General features: G+C 39.0%; 1 protein-coding gene across 4 annotated transcripts; it reads right to left on the bottom strand.

Moving 5' to 3' along the window:
• Positions 1–101: 101 nt before the first annotated feature.
• ZC3H12B (zinc finger CCCH-type containing 12B) lies at positions 102–22,880 on the bottom strand. 4 transcript variants are annotated; one of them, XM_017838315.1, is made up of 6 exons: positions 22,776–22,880; positions 9,340–10,111; positions 7,891–8,030; positions 6,949–7,183; positions 6,756–6,862; positions 102–6,214 (listed from the first exon to the last, which is right to left on the bottom strand). In XM_017838315.1, exons 2-6 carry the CDS (start codon positions 9,948–9,950, stop codon positions 4,794–4,796), a joined length of 2,514 nt encoding a protein of 837 aa, XP_017693804.1. In that variant the 5' UTR covers positions 9,951–10,111; positions 22,776–22,880; the 3' UTR covers positions 102–4,793. The 4 variants fall into 4 exon arrangements, with proteins under 4 accessions (XP_017693804.1, XP_017693803.1, XP_017693801.1 ...); XM_017838314.1 differs by lacking the exon at positions 22,776–22,880 and adding an exon at positions 14,454–15,480; XM_017838312.1 differs by lacking the exon at positions 22,776–22,880 and adding an exon at positions 12,148–12,779.
• Positions 22,881–23,368: the final 488 nt, after the last annotated feature.

Here is a 23,368-nt window from a genome sequence, read left to right as displayed (position 1 = left end):
ATGTTAGCTTTTTTCCCCTGTGGTAGAGGTTCACTTGGTGTGTGTCTGCCACTACCCCACCTAGATAATTTGGGATTTTTCAGTAAATCAGCTAAAAAATACCAAGAAATAATTTGGACAGACTACAACAGTTTTTTTGGATAAAACAGCTTTTTTTGAGCTCTTGTCTAAAGAGGGTTGAAAAAAAAAAACTAGAAACAAATAATCCAATGGCTCTCAGTTTTATTAAATAAGGAAATTTTTATATATTTATAGATATATAAACTATAACGTCTCATATTATTAAATAATTGTGCAAAACGTTTACACAGAGCAGGGGGGAACAGGTGATAGCCTCTACTTCTTTTAGATTCTTGCAGTTCTTTTAATACATTTACAAACTTTAAATACCACAGACCAAAATCATCAATATTGTAAAATGGCTCTTCAAAGGCTAACCAGACACTGGCACGAGAATAATTTAAGTGATGGTACACTTGTCTTTTTCCACTTGAAATATTGCAGGAAATCCAGTCAATGAGGGCTCTGTCACACCAACAGGCTGTGGGTACATAAGAGGAGTATTAAAGCTCAACACTCGCCATAGAAGTAACCGTGCCAGATCTAAAGATCTGACCATTAGGAGTCCTGGAATACTAATGCTTCAGGTAAACTTTTGGCAAATCAAGATCAAGGAACATTTCAACTCTGGAGCAAAGCTTCGCAGAAATGATGCATGTTCCTTCTCCTTAGCATGGAGCTTTAAAAATTACAATAATCAGGTGTTCCTCTTTGTGGTTTGCTGTACATCACAGGTATGCTCACGTGACACCAAGTATTTTATAACTTTACAATTTCGACAAATTCTTTGTATGTTCTGACTTTATCATTAAGAATTTCAAAATGCCAAAATGCATAATTTGAGACAAACTGGCATTAAAAGTAGGTAGGGGGGAAACTCACATAGATGTTTTGGTTTTGTTTTTTTTTCAATGAGGCTCCTTCTACTTGTTCTGAGCAACCATACTCCACACCTATTTTTAAGTTTAAAGTTAAAGCATTTTTTACAAAAGCTAAACAGACTCATGCTAGTAAATAAATTACATGCAGCAGCAACTAGTGCAGTGTACACTTATTACTACAGAGATTTAAGAATACCACATACTGGTTTAACATCCATTTTCACTCATTTGTCATTAAGACTTACATTATATTTGGGTCAACCAAAAAAACCCAAAGAGATTTATAAAATTTTACAACAATTAAACAGTAATGTTTAATTCTACAAATGAATAAAGCCAACTACTGCGGCTCAATATGACAACAACAGACTAACAGCAGTGAAATCATCTACAATTTACTATACTACAGACATGTTTTTCTTACAAAAAACATTAAATAACTTAGACTGACATCCCATAAAGCATTTGTTTTTTGATTTATGAGTTTAAAGTTACACACTTTTAAGTGACAAATTATGTGAAAGTAATATAGCTAAAGATGGAAGATAAGTAAATCAGAACTCCCAGAGAATGCTCTGGCCCCAGTAAAGCACTAAAATCTACTGCTTAACTCTTGTTGACTGCAGTAGTCCGTGATTTTACCTTCACACTTTTTCCCCCCTCTCATCTAGAATTGTATTTTCATGGATTTTATTAAAATATAGTTTCTAGAACTGTTCTCTTACAGTTTTAAGAACATTTAAATACCATGCTCTCAAAAAGAGCATTTATATGAAGTCATATTTACAGTATAGACAGTTATGATCAGGTGTTAATAAGATCAACTCTTCCATGTAAGAAGAAATCTAAGCTTATGCGCTAAAGATTAGTGAATGTGTCAGTGTTTTGAATTGTCTTGTAAACATATCTGAAAACAGACGTGGATGACTGAATTATCACTTAAAGTAATTGATCAGGAAGGACTACATCACATAGAAAAGTTTCATTACCTCTAAGGAGGACTAAATAAGCACAAAATTTGCAGGTTATTTCCACAAGGCTCCATTGCCCATTCTATACTATGCATGGTGGATGCTAAATAGCTTCCTAGAAAAAGACAATTTGCCTTTGAAGTGCCTTAGAGAAATAGTTTGCTGGGTTTGTATTAGCATAGCATTCCCATTTTAAAAAAGGAATTATTCTATCACTAAAACAAAGGTTAGTGAAAATTTAAATGACCGGACGAATCCTACAAAAGTGGGTATCTCCATAAGCCACCCAACACTTCATACAGAAATCTCTGCTTGGTTTTCCACGTTAGAAAACATCAAAAACACCTACTAAACCTCTCTTAAAATAGCTTATCTTTATAAGTGGAGAAAAACGGAACAAACATTTTTCTGCATACAAATATCTAATTCCATGCAAGATGGAAAACGTGAGTGCACAATAAACTTCATATCATACCTAAATAATTTATAAATTAATGTTAGAATAAAGTAAGGTCTATAGCAATTACTGATACATTTTAAACACATGCAGATGAGCTAACAGCAACATTTTTACATAAAGTTTAGTGCAAGAATGTATCTGCTTAATAAATAGACTGAAGATACCTATGTAATGCTTTGAGATGTACACACAGTATCTGTGCACATAAAACCTGGTTGTGAAAAGTTGTCCTTGTTTGTCTATAAACTACAAGTGCCCATTTTAAATAAAAAAAAATCCATAATTACTCATGGGCTACTTCCCTGTGACACATGGTGTCACAAACATTGTGGTGAAAATGTAATACTGAAGTTAATCTAGAGATTATTTTTTATACACAGTTTTTATACAATCAAGAAAAAGAGATACAATTTGTATCAACAAACAAAAGGTCATTTCTGGCTATTTGAGGCATTGCTCTCAGCTGCTTATACCATGCAAGAGAAGAGAATAAGAATTATTTGCAAATAAAAAATATGAAATGTTTTTGAAAACTGGTCAAGAGTTAAATCTGTTTTCCCCAACTATCATAAGTGTCTGAAGATTTCTTTTTTCCCCATTACCAGAGAGAATAACCAACTAATTAAAACTTCAGTTATTTTTAAACACCAAGGGTAAATACAGAGTCACCTTCAAGTCACCTCATTTCAAATACGTAATGACATGGTCATTTTGTACATCATCTGTACCAACACAAGAATATTTATCCTGTGTGCAGTGATACAGTTATCAAATGTCAGTAAATTAACTGTAGTTGCACCCATAATTGTGGTTTGTTGTTGGTTCATTTGTGGGGTTTTTTTATATGACAGGAACATATTTTGCACATGATAAAGAGCCCACGAGATATTCTGAATGAAACCAACCACTACAGTAACACAAGTGGAGGAAATGATGTAACTTTGTTTCTCAGACAAACGGATAACTAGAAAGCAGCATGCAAGCCATTATCAAAACACCAGAAACAACCCTGACTGCAGCCTCACGTTCTGTGTGTTTCACAGTAAGAAACATTTAGGCAGTGTCACACCTTCTCATGAAGAAACAAAAGGCCATAAACCAGGCCTTCTCAACTTTCATGAAAAAAACTACAGTAGAAGTCAACAAGTCCTAGCTCGAGACATGTCGAGTTAGTCATGGTTCAAAATGCTGAAATATACAGTGGAGTCAAAAAAGGGCGTCCAGTCAGTGCAGCTTAAAAAAACCAATAAACGCCTCTTTTGGAGACATTTAGCTACAAAGGTTTCCACCCTGAGCAAGATACCAGTTGCGCAAACAATTGCCACACAAAATTATCTCACCTGTTGAAACAGGAACTCTAAAAGCCTTCGCGAGGCAAATGCACACCTTTGCGTGGATCTGAAGAGCAAGAACCAGGACAGCTTTGCCACAAATCCAAACTGGAGCATCTCTTTTCAAGAAGCAGCCTTCCCCCTCCGCCCTTTCTCAAGTTGATCTTGTACAGCCCTCTCGAATGTCAGGCTCACTCAAACACCGTCCTTGCTCCCAGAGAAAGGGCTGTAGGTACTGATGAACTTCCATGTTAACATCCCATTTTCACTGCTTCAGGTCGAGTAATCCAGTTTACATAAAACTGGCACTTTACTTCCAGCTTGTCTGGTCACTTGGGCCAGCAGCTGCTCACTCCACGTTTGAGAGGCAATTCTGAAGAGAGAAGCTACAGTTAAACTTTTAGTTTATTGAATGGCACTCGTGCCTTTACACTGTATGTTTTGGTCCTAATTTAAAAAAGTATTTATTTGGGTTCTTTTGGATTGCATCAACATATTGGACGATGTACTAGATATTCAAAGTCTTGAGAAACAGGTCTGCAATGTAAGTACCAACAACCATATTGACATTCAAAAACTGAAATCAGTTTTTCCTTTTACAAATTATTTTAATTTTTATCAAATTTACTTTTTCTTCAGTATTTAAGATGCCAGTAGGAAGTGTCCAGTGACAAAGCTGAAACCCTAAAAGTCATCTGGGTGTGTACAGAGCATACTTTTAGAGGCCGATTAGGTATTTATAAGCAAATTGAAAGTGTACACTAATACATGCAGTATAATTGCTAACATTAATTTTGTAGTAACAGCTTTGAGACACTGAATGTGACATAGTTCTTAATGAGCTATCCATGCAGCAAGGTATGCATTTCCTATAAAATACTATTAAAAATCCCTATATTTAAAATCTTAAAATTTGCAATACAATCAACTTTTATTTAGTGCCTCAGCATATAATATGATTGCTACTGTGTACAGGATTTTATACCACCTTAGTAGAAAATATTTACAATAGATTGGCCCTTTCATGTAAGTTTTCCTCTGGGTCCTATGTGCTGTACAGTTTCATTTATCCAAAAGAGGCTGTAGTGCTTTAACGCCCTGTTCTTAATTTAGCAACAATCACAGCTGCCAGCTGTTGTGCATCTGTCATGTGGGGATTTTTTTCCATCACAGAAAGGACAATGCTTGGAGGGAAAATATTGCAGAGGTTCTTGTATGTTTGATACTGATGTTCTGGGATGATATGGGGTTCCCGTGGCTCACCACATATCCCAATCCAGGGATTCCTCCACAGTTGCTCCATCTTCTCGGGCATGCTTCTTACCATGACAGGTTCATAACAGGGCTGCATGAGACTGTTACTCAGTGGATAGGAGTGGTAAGTGTAGGAGTCTGATGCACATGGCAGTGGATCCCAGCTGGCGTGCTGCTCTCGGCACAGGGGTGGCCGTCTCTGCCGCGTGGGGTTACTTTCATAAAGCCGCGAGTCGGAAATACTGTCCATTCTTGTCATGACCAAGGCACGGCTTGGTTGTGCAGTAGACGGATGAACATTTTGAGGCACAGGGTATTCTCCTGGACAACTGGACCGTGCTCCAACAACTGGATGCTGGGCATGTAGGCCTAAGTGGGAAACTGACTGTTTGCGAAGGGTTTGCTTAGGCTCTTCAGTTCCGTAACTCTGAACTCTATTTAAGGCTTCATGGTAACCATGGGGAAAAGGCTGAAGACGATTTTGCGATGGCAGTCTGTGGCTCTTCACATTGTCTTCTGGACTGGCATCTGCTACACCCAGATACAAGTCATTGTAAGAGGAATAAGAATCATTACTTGTATGGCTTAAGCAATTGTCAGGACAGGGGCTTGAGTTTCTAGAATACATCCCCTGGTCCGTATCAGCCCCGTAATAATCTGAGTTACGGATACTACTTATGCTCAAGTTGGAGAAATCACTGAGTAAGGAATAATAGCCATGGTCCCCCAATGACTCATATTTGGGATACTGGTCAGTATAGCTAACTGAGGTGCCATGGCTATTGGTGACTAGTATAGGAGGATATTGCACACTGGACATATGTTCCAGTGAGGATTTCTGATGCATGAACTGTGAGGAACCTGGCACTGGACTGCTTGCAGAACGAGTGTTTAATGCACCAGCTGCATGGCTTTTTGGTGGAGGGAGCGTTGGTACACTTAGTGCAGAAACCAGAGACGGGACAGAGCTGGCCTCAGACTTCCGGGCTACTGATAACTTTTCCTCAGGCTCCACAGCTACTGACCTAATGCTTGGATCTGACTGACGTTTTGGGGCAATGCGTTTCACTTCAGAACTGATTTCTCCTTTGGAGCTGGATGGCCCTGTGCCACATTTGGCCAAGGCTCCCTCACTCATAGTTTTCACAGCAGATAATTTGGCACTTATTCGAAGCTCATCCGCTACTGACCTTTGAGGCTGGTTTGCACGTTCTGGGTGATAATATTTACATTTGTGCCCATAGGTGCACTTTTTACCTGGAAGAAAAGTGTTTTCAGGTTAAATAAATCAAAAACTCATCAATACCACCAGTTGCTATCTTTTTTCTTTATATCTTTCACCACTTCTCAATAGTAATATTTCTATATTAACCCCCTAAGGAATAATTACGTATTTGGTCTGTACAGGCAATCAGAGACTCTGCTGCCTGTATCAATGTATATCACTGCATCAAAGGCAAGACATACCATGTTTTTTCCTACTGCCTCATGATTTCAATACTGACAACATACTGAGTGCTACATAAAACAAACCAGCTTTAACACAGTTTGCATAATTATTAATCTCTTTCCTTGACTAAAAACCCGAATAAAATAGCAAAAGGTGTGTTATCCACACACCTTAATTCTCTCCTACATTGTTTTTATAAATATGTTTACGAAGGGTAGAAAAATGGACATAGTGCTCGGATGGCAACCTGAAAAATGGTGCATTTCTTTGTTCCACTAATGACAAGATGTTAATTGCTTGCTTCACCTACCTTTAACTGCATTAAATCAATCTGACTTGGGCACTTACCGTAAGGACACGGTTGTTTCTTATGTTCAGGAATAACTGGCCTTTTTCTTAAGAAATTTTCAAGGCTTGGACCATGGCGTCCTAAAGGATCATCAGGAGGCATAAATCTAAAGAAAAAGAAAGGAAACTTCATCAGTTTTTCCCGAGGGTGCGGAATTAGCAAATTCCCTTACTTTTGAAGAAAGACCCATACTTGTCATTCACAAAAGAATACATTAGCAGCCGCTCTTCTATGAACTTCTTCCATTCTGGTTTTTCATTTTGAAGATCCCGATAGTTATCATTTGATACAATGATGCCATCTGAGTCGAAAGCAAGTTTCACTATGAATCGATCATCATAGCAAACTACTCTTCTTCCCTGAACTCTTCGAGATGGAGTGAAAACAAGAATTTTTTCTTTCTCCAATTTACGTAAGATTTCTTGATCTGTAAAATAATTTTAGTTGAGCGGCTATTAAAAAGGTTTTAAAATAAAGAAATGCAGCCTTTGAAATATGAAAATTCTTGCCCTCTTTTCTGACGAAGTATTTTGCAATTATATACAGTCCCCATTATCATTAAAAAATACCTAGAAGCAAAGTGCCATTTTATTTCTGAGGTTTCAAAGCACTGAGTAAATACTCAATATTTAAACTTCATAACCACTCTGCAGCTACGTACCTTTACTACGTCTTCTGAACGCGTCAAGAACTCACTTGTTACTGTATTACAACAGCCTTCTTGTTAGCCTAGAGCAAAGTGTAAGTACTTTGTGTGGGTCAAAACACATGCTGCCTCTTCAGTGTTCAAGATAACCCTACTAACTGAGTCCCTGGCCTGTTACTACTTATTTCAGACTCACCCAGCAAATAAGACTCACTTCTTATATGCTTAAAAATGTTTGCTAATGGAAAAATTTTGACTATTGCTTCTCAAAAGTGTTCATAGGATCCAGTAAGGTTCCAAACCCCACAGCATTGTTTACACATAAATGCTTGTTTCTTCATCTGTGAAATTGTAGTGTTTTCAAACAAACAAACAGTTGAGTGCAACATCATGCAATGTCACATCCACAGCCCTGTACATGGGACCCATTAGAAAGATGACATTATTTTTTTCTTTTTAACCAAGGGGTCAAAGAAAATCCACGTTACCTGTAATTGGTGCATCAGGTCGAGACTGTTCTTTTCTCCATGCAGGTACAAACACAGTAATATCTTTATGTCCTTTTTCCAGAAACCAATCAACAGCTAGTTGAATTCCCCGGCAGGAAAATCCTTCTTTATTCCCATGGCTGAAGAACATGCAAGTTTTAGAAACAGCAAGGACAAATGTTACATTTGGTTTTGGTTTTTGTTGTGGTGGTTTTGATTGTTTTCTTTCTTCTAAAGCTGCCATAGTCAAAGGATATAAGGAAAACAAAGTCTGTAAAGTTCTATTAGACCTGCTTACATAATTGGAAGAAGACAATCGTACAGAGCGATTCAGCCATCAGATTACAGCAACCCTGCTACTTAAAAACTATAGAAATGGTAAAATTTCACAATCCCCAAGGCAAAAACAAATACGCATGAAGTTTTTCTGTTTTTTCATTTTATTAGCTAAGCTAATGAAAAATATCACTTTCCCTGACAAAATGGGCTTACCTTAAGTAACACCATAAAACGTTACCACAGAAAAGGAATGAACAGTACTAGCTGTCATGGGTGGTAAGTGCTTTTAAACATCTATATTGATAAAGTCTGTTTCTCTGATAAGAAATGTTCTACATTTTTTATTAGGACTTTTTATAGGAGAGAAATAATCGTGTCCAAGTTGTTTAAGTCCCATCCTCGTGAAAAATTTGCCTTCTGAAACACACAAGAGTTTCTAAAACAGCACACAATTCAGATAAAGGAGTTTAATTTTTAAAAAAAGGCCTAAGAAGTTTCTGAAAGGGAAAAAAGAAATTCTTAAGAGGTTTGATAGAAACTAAGGAGAATCTTAATTAACCATCTTAATCTCTATTTGTATCATCAGTAATTACACTATTTTTAAGCATGAGAAGTGTATAAACCTTGCACTTCTCAGATATTCTCAGTCTGCAGAGCAGATTTTGCATAATTAAGAGGCTTCCATCGTATTAAAACTGTCTTTAGCATTATTCTATGGATTGTTGTTCAAAATTTCACTTCAAAGTTGCTGCTGTTATTGTTACTATTGTAGAATGACATCAGAGATGTCATTCTCTGTCCCTCTTGCTATGCTCCTACTGGAGTAACTGTTTAGTTACTTTTTTTAATCTCTGGAAGCAATTTTCAACATTGTTCAAAGAACTTCAAAAAATTAAACCATCCACACGAAAGCACACTACAGGTAGAGTTCTGGAACAAAAGACTTGAGGAGAGAACTTGGGTTTAAAAGGAGGGGAGGGGAACTGGAATACGGATTACATAATTACATAATTAGCATAATTAAAATCCTAGACTAAAGAGCCCATAAAATAGATGTATTTTCAGTGTAACAGTATACACGACTTAAAATTACTTTGCCATCAACATTGATTTTTCTTATAAACGTTTCAGTGATTTATTTATTTCAAACATTGCGACAGGCAGACCCACCTCATGGCGACATTGCTTCCATCAATGACAATTGGCCTCAAGTTATCGCTGTTATCCACAACTTCATCTTCCAGTGACAATTCAGGGCTTGCAATTTCCTTTGGGCAAGGGCCTCTTGGCACCAGAGTACTGGTGGTACTGCTGGCAGTGCTCTGTCCCTCTGACTCACTTTTGTTGCCAAGTCTCACAAGCTCTGCTAGAACATCATTAATGAGTGCATCTGCTCCCAATTTATTCAGTACAGCCTGGATCTGATCTCCTGCATACCCAAGCTTTAAAGCAAAATCCATTTTAGCTTGGTATTCCTTGTCCAAATTTGTTTTGCATTCATCTACCTTCAAGTCTTGCGTGATACTGCTCTGTGAAAAGCTTGGGCGATCCAAACAAGGGGACCGGCAGAGTGGCCTGTGTGGTTTGGTGGAAACCTCCTTTTCTCTCCACTGAGTAGTGCTACAGCTGCTTCTGAAGTATGGTTGTTCAGGCTCACTTTCTGAGCTCGTCCATTCCTCAGATTCAGCACTGCATTCCCCCGCATCTTGTTCCACATTTCTGTCTTCTCTGGAGTGCCTCTGCTCCATTTTCAGCTTCCCTACCATAGACCAGGCCGTCATCACGTTCAGCTTCCAGCCAGAGAGCTCAGTTCTCTTTCATTTCCAAAGCCACCTGGAATTCACATTCAATAGCATCATGGCCAGTTAAAAGTTTACACGAGGCTGGAGTCAATTTGCCTTGCTTACTGTGTTCTGGCATAAACAACACCAACATGAAGTTCCTTAAAAAAAGGGAGTAAAGTTAAAAATTAGGTTTCAAGCAATTCTGCAAAATGCTCAACTACAATGATTTTGTTTACAAGTCAGTAGAAGTCCCTAGTCATTCACATTTCTATGTAAAACTGATCATAATAAAGCCTATAATTACATTGTCTCTGTAATCACAAATTAAACTCCCCCCCCAATTACTCTACCTACCAAAAAAAAAAAAAAAAAAGACAATTCTCACACAATAAAATTACAGCTGGAATGAATGGATTATCTCAGTAATATTTAAGGATAATAAAATAGAAAAGGGTGACCCACCACCTTCACTAGAAAGCTGTCTTCTACTGCAGAAACTGCCTGTCTACATTAGCAACAACTGTCCAACATTCCAGTGTGCATGAAATTTAACACAAACCCTTTCAGCCTCTTTTAGAAAGGGTTTGCTATCAGAACCAACAAGTTAAACTGGCTGCTAGACATGTAAAGGTCAGTAACAAGATGCAAAATATCCTACAAGATGATCATCTTGTGCTGTGTTTACTGTAGCTATTGTACTGAAAACTCCCAAATCAAGGATGGATATTACTGCATTTTGTCAGAAAGTCAGGATACAAACTTGTAATTCTTGTCTTATACCAGAAGAATATTTGTTCAAGGAATTCTAGGGAGAGGTCTGACTAACTAGAAGATTCAAGTTAACCTGTGAAGGGCTTAACTAACATCATGGAGATTTTGAAAAAGTTTTTAAAAGCAATTGCACATACAGCAGTATATATTTTACATCAAATGGTAAACTAAGACCCATATAAAAATGCAGGTAATCAGAGAAAATTGATTATCAAAGTAATTGGCTAGAGGCCTACTTTCAGAAAGCTGCAAGTTCCTCTCCTCTGCAGAACAGCAGACTGAGAATGCAAGATCCAATGTGAATAATGAAAAATAACAACAGTTTTGAAGAAACCATTTATTTTAAATCCATTTTTTAATTTTGATAGGTCTTGCTTTTTGCAGCATGGCCAGTTATCTTTGTGCTGGCAAATGCTGCAGAAATAAGTTGTGGGTGCATGAAAAGCTCTTTCCCAGGATTTCTATAAGAATTTTTATGACTCTCAAAAGAGGCACAATTTTGGCACTGGAGCAAAGATTTGTCAAAGATGTAGTTTCTTAATAAGTTCCTCATGCACCCAAAAGCAGCAAGCAAACAAATAAATACATAAATAAATAAATATCTAGTTCATGGTCTTAGGGGGAATTGTTGGTCACTACTGTAACTGACAATAAATTTATCTCTCTTTCATGCACCTTTCTAGTCTGCTCTCATATCTCTCACATCCCTTCAGACTCTGAGCAAGCATTAAAAGAAGACAATTTTTTCCTCAAAAGAGCATGAGCACTCAGCCAACCACATGAATTATTTATATGCAGAAATTATCAAACATACCTGTATTTTCAAATATCGGATTCCTATTTCCACACGAGACCACAGTGGCTCTTATTTAATTACTGTGGTTGACCAAACCAGCAAATAATAGAATAAATACTCCCTTAATGTACAGCAGCGTAACTCCTTTCATGTACAGTAATGCCAAAACTAGGGACTAAATGTAAGTATTGGGAGTCTGCCCTGGTGGCAAAGTTGCATCTAGTGTAGCTACAAGAAGAGCATCTCTGTCATAGTTAATTTTATTTGTTTTTCTTTCTAAAAATAGAATTTTAAATTTTTCCACAGAACAACGTTCAGTAGATACCAATATCAAAAGAATAATAACAGAAATGTTGACATGCAGGAATATATCAATTTAGTGATATAGAGCAAATATAATAAACATAAACCCAAAATTTTATGTAGTAAAAGTATCTTCTGAAAAACAGTACAGACATTTTACAAAGCATTATAAGTGACAAAGGAAAAAATGAAAGAATCACCAGTGTGAATGTAAGTCAGAGCTTATTCATTCTGCGTTTTCATCCTTTTGGTTTTAGGTAATAAGATGGTGAAAATCGCAGCCCCTGATATACCACTCATAGAATGATAGAATGGCCTCTTTACCTTTTGGGAGGACCTCTCCTAATTCCTTAGGGACAATTTACAGGTGTTTCCCTGCTGACTCCTAAAACGTTGGTGTTTCCTGGCTCCTCTCTGACACTCAGAAGCACATCCTTTCCCCTGATTAATCTAGTTTAAAGCTCTGCCAGTAAGTCTCAGAAGGCTTTCTTTCTTGACTATTTCCCTACATTAGATGGTGGGTTTCTGTTGCCTATGAGAGATTTCAGAGAACAACAGCTCTAGAAGAGCAATAAAATTTGATAATCAAAACCATAAAAATGTCAAAGGGTCTCTGAGACAGGACCATATTGGCCTAAAAACAACAACAACAAATGCTAAATTGTCTCGGTGAAACAAACTCTTTATACAGTAATATATAATTACTGTAAGCAGGAAAAACAGTAACATTCCACAAGACTGCACTACAAGTTATGCAAACAAAAACACAAACACATGCAGAGACAGCTGCTCAAAAGCCTAATTTCCTTAGGAAATGAAGCTAATTAAGGAAAGTGCTAATGACTTGTATGTAAAAAAAATCCTAAAAGGTCAAGTTTTGAGTCAATCAACACTGTTTTTTAATAAAGAACCATATATTTTCATATATTCATATTATTTTCATATTTTTTCAGCCTGGAGAAAAGGAGGCTCAGGGGGGACCTTCTGGCTCTGCAGCTCCCCGACAGGAGGGGGGACCAGGGGGGGTCGGGCTCTGCTCCCAGGGAACAAGGGACAGGAGGAGAGGGAACGGCCTCAAGCTGTGCCAGGGGAGGGTCAGGTTGGACACCAGGAGGAATTTCCTCATCAAAAGGGTGGTTGGGCATTGGAAGGGGCTGCCCAGGGAGGTGGTGGAGTCTCCATCCCTGGAGGTGTCCAAGGAAGGACTGGACTCAGTGCTCTGGGCTGGGGGACAAGGTGGGGATGGGGCACAGGCTGGACTTGATGGGCTGGGAGGGCTTTTCCAAACTCAAAGATTCTCTGATATTCTAAGTCCTTTACGCCATGTGAAATAAAAACACAATTTCCTTGCATTTGAATGGAAATTCCAATCTTGATTAATTAGGTTTAAGACTTAAAAACTTGTGGTTCCTTAATATTATGCATTCAAAGAGTATCCCTCTAAATACTTAGATATCATTATTATTACAGTGCTATTTTCATTTTAAGTGATTTTTCTACCCAAGGACTTCCCAACACAGATGTATTAATAGCTTAACCTGGAATAGATTTTAATTAGGTCTTGTATATAACCTTGTACCGTGCCAAAACTGAAAAAAAAAGATATGTAAAAAATTGCTGTAAAAGAAGGTTTCAAAACAGGTTAACAGCACACTGCATCCACAGCTTACAAAATATTTCAGCTAAGGGACACTTTACAATACGTGCAATAAGACTAATTGTTTTTCAAATTATTGCCACTATACTGCTTTGGCACTGGACAAACAGTATGATTCTGTTGGTCCAAGTTTAAAGAGCTCCATTCTTCTTTAGAAGTTGTCATCTCTTTAAGTTTAATGTCACAAGAATGTTTTTGGCCTTTGTTAAATTTATCATGCCTCTTCTTCCACCTCTAGTAAATGCTCCTAACCCCCTTCCCAGTGGAAATCTTATAAGACTGATAAGCCATATGTTCTTAAGACTGGAAAAAGCCTTTAAAGTATGATGAAGAGAAAGAAGGTTGTTTGGGTTTTCAAATTTACTGCTACCTTCTCCACTGGTTTTATTTAACAATTTATTTTCCAGAAGTAATCCATTTAAACCAATTTTTAGAAGACCAATTTACATTATCTTATAAACACATATATATTAATTTAAAGTACCAGCAAAATATGTTCCTTCCCAACTGGAAATTAAATCAACTGGACTCACTCAAAGAGACTGTTATTACTTTTTTTTTTTTTAGTTATAAAATAATGTGGGTAACACTGTCACTATTGCTTTCACATTTAGATTTTTCAAACTTTTTTTTGGTTAATGACAACTGTATAAGTTTTGCTCTTAATTCTGACCACTCTTTTTTAGCTGGAAAATAATATATCTTCTTGCATACAAACTGATTTTACCATTTTGTTGCATTATCCCAATTCCACATACAGATTTCCAGTTTTCTGTTAACATCATATAAGCAATTTATCATAAATTTCATCTGTCCTTCCCTGAAAGTAAGATCTTATTTTAACAAGGAGATATTTTGATCATAGTTAAAGCTAAATAATCCAGAATTCAAAAAAAAATTTTGAAATGTACACAGATATTTAATTCTAAGAACAATTCACTACTGTTGGCACACTCACTTCTGTCATGCTTACAAAGAAAGCAGCTCAATCCACGGGAGGAAACAGTTCTGTATATCTAGAAGTGCTCTCTGTCAGTCCTGTGTTGTGGTTTACTATTCTTTGGTTGCTAGTGATAGACTGGTGGATCTCTTATGAAAGCTCCTTCTATGGAAACACCCACTTCTGTGAGTCATCCTGGAGTTTCTTGTCTTTTTCATTCATGTCAACCTTTGGTTGAAAGCCACGAACTTGGGAAATTTTAGCTGTCTCATCTCTCTTTTGGATAGCTGTAGAAAAATATGTGGTCTGTGATGTCATATTCAGTTTCAAATATTTTAGATGGGAATTAAAAATCTGCTAAAAGAGAAAGAAATCTCTAGTTATCTTCAAACTACTGAAAAACTAAATCACAGTGTTTTATAAAAATCTCCTTTTCACATCCATTTAGGATCTTCTGAGGAAGGCACTGGAAGTGAAAAGGTCCTGTCTCTATCAATTAGTTCTTTCTACCAAGATATATCACAGATCTTCCACACACACACAAAAAAAAAAAAAAAAAAAGACACAATTCCTAGATATTGTAATTTCTGGAAAAGTAAGGAGTCTTTCTCCTTCCTTTAACGCTGAGCACACAAAGCCAATCTCTGAAAAGGCAACATTTGTCCAATAGGTTAGATAATCTGTTTTAGCATCAGCTGCCATGTTGACAGAAAAGGAGGGAGGCCATCTCCAGAGCCCACCTCTACAACTCTGCGCACTTTTGTACAAAGAACTCCTAGGAGAAAAGACAGCTTGCATCTCTCCATCCTTAGCCAGTTGCTCCCTCCATGCAGTTTAACTGTTCCATTCTACTGCACCCACAGAACTGGCATACTGTGGGATTTGTTCCCAAATGCATAAGGTTAAGATTTTTAAACGATGAAGGTCAGCTCATTGTTGGGCCAGGAGCACTGAAGCAAACAGACAAAAAAATCAAACTACAACAACAAAAATATTACAGCATAGGACCAAATCTCCCCACTGACCATTGAGAGAGGGCACTGAAGAAAGGAGTATTGTGTTGCTCCTAAGCCAGTAAACAGCAGAATGACAAACTAAGCAAGAGAAAGCAGCAGCGGCAACTAACACTACTTGAACACAGCACCCTTCCTGACACCCTCCAGATTAGAAATCAAGACTTGTAATACCATCCTTTTCTAAAAAACCAGCACTACTGCAACCCCTCAAACTACTTAGTCTCACAGTTATCACTACGGATTTCCTATGTGTGTTCACGGAGTATGATCCAGACCCTTGTCCCTAAGCAAGCCATCTCTCAACAGCGACAAAAGAAAAAAATGATTACTAATTGTCCACAAATTGCAGTCTTCCGCCCCCCCCCAAAAAAATCTGTAATTCTATTCAGGAGCCCCGGATCACAACAATACAGATAATATCTCTCTTCAGTCAGTCAGTATTTTGATCTAACAAGCCTGTCAGTCACTGCCTTTGTCAATGCCAGTGATCAGATGTAATCAGTACTCCCACTCCAAAAATGCTCTGATACCCTGTACTTGGAAAGCTGATGTCTCTGCTCTGTGCCAGTCTATGTCAGAAACAATATCTGCTCTCAGTTTATTTTGGATTTCTAGTTAAATACCTCTACTTGCTATTGCTATCTCTCTATCTACAGTGTGACAAACAGTAAGTTACCCCTTCTTAGTGGACCACATGGTTCTCCTTCAAATAAGAGCATCATCTATTATGTAGATCTATCAGGAAAATAAATGAGTTTTCTGCATGTTCGAAGCATTTGAGCTCAGTGACTTGAATTCATCACTTATCTCAATTATACAACTGTTTCATTTGCAACAGTCAAACTAAAGAAATTGCTGATTAACTCTAAGTAGGAACTTAAGTTCCTTTAAAAGAAGCTCAGTGTTGCCAAGAAATAAGGAATGAATGAGATACCGACCAGATTCTACATTGCTACCTCAAATACAAGAAGACCAAGTCAACACTAAAATTTTCTAAAATGAAAGAGATGCAGTAAAGATAATATTTAAAGTGATAGTCTGTATGTAATATGCATAATTTGAATTCATATAGTCTAAAAGAAAGTATGTGCAAAAATATAAAACATTTTTTTAATACAAGACTATTCGGTAGTTTGCATTCTGCACATCCACATGAAAACAACTCCTGGCTATTAATCTTCCTCCTGTTTCCTGCTTTAAGTGACAAATTCATATAATTTCTTTGATGCACGTAAAAACAACCACAATTATTGCCACATCTCCAAGAATACTTCCAGTCAGCAGCAACATATTTATGCAATTAACTCACTGGCATTTAGACTTTAAAAAACCCATCATAAGCAGCAACAGTATAGTTTGTTTGTTTGTTTTTCCACACTGCACTTCTCAGAAATTCAAATGTGATCTTGCTGAGTATTGACAATAACAGAGAATTTCTTTTCTTTCTGATTTACATTATCTAGGACTGGTAGTGCATTTGTACATAGGGATCTCAATCAGTCCCTTGCCCAAAGAATATACAATCTAGAATTATGATGTCAGGCTGAAATATCAGAAAGACCACATGAAACAGTTTGGTATTGTTTCAGATCACTGTTTGTCCAGACACCTTTAGAAGGCAGTACTTTGTGGACACACTAAGGGAGTTATGGAGAGGTGTTAAAGGGGAAAGTGGAAAGAAATTATGCATTTAATATGCACATGTGCAAAAATACACATACACATCAAAATAAGCATCTTAGGAAAGGATCTCAGTTATAAGTGAGAGCAGGACAAATGTTTTGGTGGATTAATGGAAAAAGGAGACTCAATTTGGGCCATCTTTCCTGGCCATAACATTGATAAATCTCAGAAGTAGCCTGTCTGCATGGATCTAAGAAGACAGCCCAGTTAAAGAGGACTCCTAGACTTCAGGCCCATGTATGCAGGAGAAATGAAAGCAGTGTTTCAGCCACTTTCAGACTAAATTAGAAACTGAACAGTTAGGGGGAATTGTGAAATTCTATTCAAGTCAGGAGTGTGAGCAAAAGGAGAGATCTGCAGATGAGAAATCTGCAAAGCAAATAAACAGTTCAAGCCCTTTGAATTGAATCCCCAATAACATGTTATAGACTAAAGACTGAAAGGTCTTTAGTGATGAGACTCTAGGACCCATTACAGAAGGAAGTCAGAGGAGTGGAGGAGGACAAAACAAAGAGACAAAGTGATAATCCCAACTCTGCATACAAAATTCTTGCTTGAAACACATTTCTCAGGGTAGTATCAGACTGAATAGTACAAGTGTGAACCGTGGATTACATTTAACCTAGTGCAAGCAATTCATGCATCATGTAGAATAAAATTACAGCTTTCAGGGAAAGTCTTCGGACAGGGATATCTTAGTTGACCTCTTTTTCAGGAAACAATAAGTGATCCACTGAGAATTCTCTATTATCACATTGCCTTTATGCTCGCTTTTCCCTTACATACAGAAAAAAAAGCACTAATTATCAATTAACAGAACGATCCTTGCAGATAATTTTCCACTTTTTTGTTTTCTTATTGCTTATATTGTATACTTTTTAAAAGTTAGTATAGATCCATTAAGGAATTATCACACTGTTGGAAACTATAAGTAGAGACAAAGAGAAAGAGAAGTCTTTTTAAAAATGATTCCGTGTTCAGGGACGCTACAATCAACAGATCTCCAGCACTGTACTGTGCTACAGCACAGACCAGGGATTCCTGTAAAGAACTGTAAGGCACTTCCCAAGGACGTTTTTCTGATCCTTAAAAACCTCCCCAACACGTGACCAATTGCTATTTTAACGACATTACAATTTGAGCCTGCACAACACACGCGCACAAAGCACCAACAAACCAACAACCACCAAAATGCAAGGCACAAGTCTTCAGGAACGTGATAAACCAGTATTTATTAGGCAGTAGTTATTGTCAGAGTATACAAACCAAGAGCAGCTCAGGATGGTCTAGGATTTTGGATTAGCCCTTGATTTTGAAAATCACATTTCTACAGTGCTCATGAAAAAAGTGACGCAACTCAACATTGGTGTTTTCATGGCACTGAGGACACAACCATCTTGTTGTATTCTTATCTCAGGAGCAGTACAGATATTACACATTACTGCTTGCTGCTCTGAATATTTTCTGAGGTAGCGGATTATTTTATCTGCTGAGAAAGCTCTTAAAGTTGACAAAGTATATGAGTCACAATTAAAACCAGTAGCTTTCTCTCATTCTAATTATACACTTAGGTGATACATATCTGCTGAGACAGATTCACAGCTGAAGAAAAGTGGAAAAATATTCCAAAATTAACATTTGGGTATTTCAGAATGAATGAAAAACTGGAAGAGTTGTACTGCATGACATTATAGGCAATTATCTCCTGTCCTTAATAAAAAGGCAAAGAGTTGGAGCTTTGTAGCATTTTGCCTGTATGTATATATATCTTGAACCACTAGATTTTCATATTTATCATGATTTAAACAGAGATAACAGGAACACATTTCAGTTTACACGTGCATATAATAATACATATATTGTAGTTCAACGGGAATTAATCACTTTCACCAATTTACTTTTGAACTTTAGAATGAATTATTTTCAGCATGTAACAAATGTGGTAGCTTAACTTATCTAAATTACAAATGTTGCAACACTGTAGAAAACAGGATAAAACAGGCTTTTGAGAAAATTTTCCTATTTAAGTTGGCCATTTGGAAATTAAAGTGACTGTAGAATTTGATGCTTTTAGAGAACTACAATATTCATAATTTGTAGTCACAGTTTCAAACTGTATTAAGACTGTCCTAAGAGCTTTCATACTTAGCAAACAACACTCAGACAAGCATCAAGTTCAGTGACAGATGTATAGCATATATACTTTGATACAGCTTCCATAAAAAGTCCAAAATACATACAAGTGAAGGAAAACAAGTATATTAGGCTTTAAAACCAGCTGCTTTTTGATGCAAATACTTGGCATTAACATCACTTACAATATATTTTGCTCGCTGAGAAGTGAGGAATGTTCTTAATTTAAAAAGAATACTCTAATTTTAAGTTGCTTAAAATCGAACACTTCTGGATGTCCTCACTGAACGTAATTAAGTCTAAACCTTTGGCTTTAACCTCAGGTTGATGCTCTGTCCCTGATATAGCATTCCTCTCTAGTCAACTGAAATAGAAGTTGACTCAGCTAATCAGAACCGATATTAATCTTGATGAAGGGTCTCTCTCCAGTTGGAATCAATATGGAAAAGGAGCCGTTATATTTCGACTATGGAACCAACAAGCACCTTGGTCTATGCTGGGATTTGTAAAACACTTTAGTTACACTGTACAATGATATCCTAATGAAATTCTAGAAGAGGCCTACAACAAACCATGTAAAGCCTAGGTTTTATTTTGACAGGGTGAATCCATCTGCTTTTTAGCAAGCAGTGTCAAAAATAATTCATGTAAGAAAATTAAATACAATAGCTACCTTTACAACTCAAAGATACTTCGCTAAAGTACTTATTTAAATATAAAACATACATATTTGAATCAAAACTGCCAGCTAATGAAGAGTTATTATGGCCAGTCTCATGAATAAATTGGCCACCTCAGAAGAATGAAAGGACATCTTAGGAGATGCTATACTGCTTAGCTCTGCACTTCCAAATACGTTTGCTAACTCTGAAATACATCAAACACAACACCTACATATCATGGCAGCAGAAAGCCTACATCTGTAAAGGTGGTCATGGTATTCTTATTTCCAGATGAATTATCTGTGTTACCATGAATAGATCATATCAAATACAGCTTATCAACAAAAGGGGACAGTTCACAGGAAATAAAAAAAACCATCCCACATTACACATTTACATTAACAGACGTAAAGCATTTTAAAAGTACCAGTTTCATTACTCAAACACGCTTTTCATTTATAATGTCTAGGAAAAAAATAGCCTTTTACAACAAAATTACAAAAAGTGAAAAAGTGAAAGTTTATATATTTAAAAATATATCTTAGTCCAGCCATGAACACATGGCTCTTCAAAGCTCTTTGTGTCTAGCAGATTCCATGATCGAAGGAGGACAGCATTCTCAGAGGTGTGTGAGGCAGGTAGCATTACAGTCATCTGTTTTTTTTAATTTTTTTTTTCAAATTAGGAGATGGACAAATCAATATATCAAACTAATTTACAATGTGGCAACACCTGGGAACTCCTTGCGAGTTTATAAATTGCTTTTCTTCACCTTTTCAAGCCCTGCTGCCTTCCTCATTCCCAAAAGCTCCAATGCTTCTGCTCTTGATGCAAACAGTAACAAAGTGCAAGTGACAGAAGCAATTTGTTTTACTTCTGTTATTCACAGATCTATAGTAGAATTATAAGTGTTTAACAAAATGACATTTCAGTTGCAAACTGTAAAGTGGCTAGGAAAGTCAAATCCAGCAGATGTCTACAACGGAATAATTTGCATTGGAAAAGGCATCCAGAAAGATCAAAGAACAGAAAGCCTAAAGAACTTACCTAATTCATAGCTGTTGACAGTAAGAATTCACTTTCTTACTAGTTCATCAGCATATAAAGTGTAATTGGTATCCATTCATCCGCTTAACCCTTTTTCTGTCCATTCTTTCTGAACGGTGTGTTCGCATGCAGTTAGATTTTCTTTTTTTTAAAATACATCTTATAGAGGTCATTCAAATGAAAGTGACTTAGGAAGCTTAACAGACCGCTTCTTTTAAAACTTGCTAAATATTATTTTAGAAGACAAACATATCACAGGTCCAGAAAACATCAACAGCCACAAGACTAATACATGGGAAATATATATCACACTGAAGAAGAAAAGACATATTCGAAAGGCAGCCAAATGATTCTAAATTTGAAGATGACCTTGACATTCCCACTAACCCATTTTTCCAGCAGGAAGACAAGATAATTTTGTAAGTGACATTAGCCACACTTGTGAAATATACCTTTCAGTTCCACATATCAGTTTGTTTACGACATCTGGCAAGTAAAAGTCATATTTCATCAGTAAAGGATACCCCCTATACAAAAAAGACTACTTGGCAGGCTCTTCAATTTCAATAAACACACCAAGCATAAGAAATCAGATGGACCTGGAATGCTGCACACTCAGAACTACTGACAGGCATAATGGAAGTTCACAAATGACCAGCATTTTTGTATTCTTCTTATTCTTTCTTCCCATTTATGATAACACATGGTAATCACTCAAACACACTGCAAGATTAAAAAAAAAGTAAAACAATATCACACGTATCTCAATAAACCTGAATTTAGATTCCCACCTATCAGAAGATCCAATATAGCTTTTGATTCAATTTTACTGTTTGCTAACTTGTGAAGAAAATATACAGCTCTTGTGAAATATCATTTTGGAATTATTTAATGACAATTGGAACAGCAGATGGCTATGAAAAAATAACATTTTTAAATTAACTGATCAGAAAAAGCATCTCAAATCTCAGGTATATTGCATGAGTGAGCAGTTCCTTATTCACAGTTGCACTATAAAGCAAAATGGAAGGATGTAAGTTGCACGCATCAGGTACCCTCTACAAAAGTAATTTCCTTATTTCACCACCTTTTTTCGCTAATGCAAGTTTCTTGCTACTCTTCTTTTGTTCAGACACTGAACACCTTCTTAAAACAGCGTGGTAAGGCAGCCTTCGCAATCCCTCCTCGGCGCTTAAAATTACTTAAAATTGCTAAATGAAACCAGGCCAAATTCCCGGCTGTGTCCCCAGCTGTCCAGGCCGTTTCACCTGCGCTGCCGCAGCAGCCCCCGGGCCCCGAGCCCGCTCCTTGCAGGGCTGTGCGAAGGACGGCGCCGCCGGATCCCCGCGAAGGCCCCGTGTCCCCTCGCCCAGCCGGCGGCCAGTGCGGGGCGGACGGCAGCCTCAGCGACGGACGGCCAGGCCAGGCACCGCCGCTCCCGGTGCGCGCAGGGCGGCGGTGGCACCGCCGGCGCCGCGGCCCCGCCGGGACAACGGCCCCCGGGCAGCGGCACCTCCGGGACAACACCCGCCCTGGGGCAGCGGCACCGCCGGGCAGCGGCGCTCCCCGCGCTGCCCGGAGCGCAGGGCCGCCGAGCGGGGCAGGGCCGCCGAGCAGGACAGGGCCCCACGGCCGCGCCACGGCTGCCGCCGGGTCTGGAGCGCGCCCGGCGGGCGGCAGGGGGCGCCCCACCGCTCTCCCCCGCCCCCCACACCGCGCGGACCCCGCGGGGGGGTTGGGAGGCTCCTCCGCCCCCCCGCTCCGAGCCGCCCTCGCCCGCCCTCAGCGCCCGCCGCCCCCGGCCGGGGCCTCACCCGCTGCTGTCGCTGCAGACAACGCCCGCGGCTCCCTGCGGGATCTGGCGGCGAAGAGCTGAGGGACGGCGGGGCTCGGCGCGGCCGCGGCACGGGCCCCACTCCGGCCGCTCCCGCCGCATGGAGGGGGAAGGGCCGGCCGGAGCGATGGGAGAGGAGGGGGCGTGGAGGAGCAGAGCCAGGGCGGAACGCGATGGAAGGGGGAAGGGGGGGAAGTGCGGGCGCGGGGCTCAGCGCCGGCGGGAGCGCGGGGGCCGCTGCCGCCGCCTCATCCCCGGCCGCGCCGCACCGGGCCCGCGCCGCCGCCCGGCCGCCGTCGCCCGGCAACGCGCGCGCCCTCGCTGTCGCAGGCGCGCGGCTCCGCGTGCAGGCTGCGCGTGCGCCGCCCTCAGGAGCGCGCGAGGCCAGGCTTCCCTCTCCCTCACGGCGCCAGGGGGCGCTGCTGGCACGGACAGGGCACGGGGCGGGGCCGGGCGGAGACGGGAACGGGAACGGGAGAGTGCCGGGCTGGGAGAGGGAACGGGAGGATGCAGGGCTGGGAGAGGGAACGGGAGAGTGCCGGGCTGGGAGAGGGAACGGGAGGATGCAGGGCT

This window comes from Lepidothrix coronata, unplaced genomic scaffold (assembly GCF_001604755.1).
Source record: "Lepidothrix coronata isolate B3197 unplaced genomic scaffold, Lepidothrix_coronata-1.0 Scaffold331, whole genome shotgun sequence".
NCBI lineage: Eukaryota > Metazoa > Chordata > Aves > Passeriformes > Pipridae > Lepidothrix > Lepidothrix coronata.
This window is presented reverse-complemented; position numbering and strand designations above follow the sequence as displayed.

Coding starts and splice junctions, on each gene's coding strand:
- ZC3H12B (XM_017838315.1), bottom strand. CDS start 9,950: ATGACGGCCTGGTCTATGGTAGGGAAGCTGAAAATGGAGCAGAGGCAC. Junction 8,031..9,339: donor GGAAGCAATGTCGCCATGAG/GTGGGTCTGCCT, acceptor CATGTTCTTCAG/CCATGGGAATAAAGAAGGAT. Junction 6,863..6,948: donor TATTCTTTTGTGAATGACAA/GTATGGGTCTTT, acceptor CTTTTTCTTTAG/ATTTATGCCTCCTGATGATC.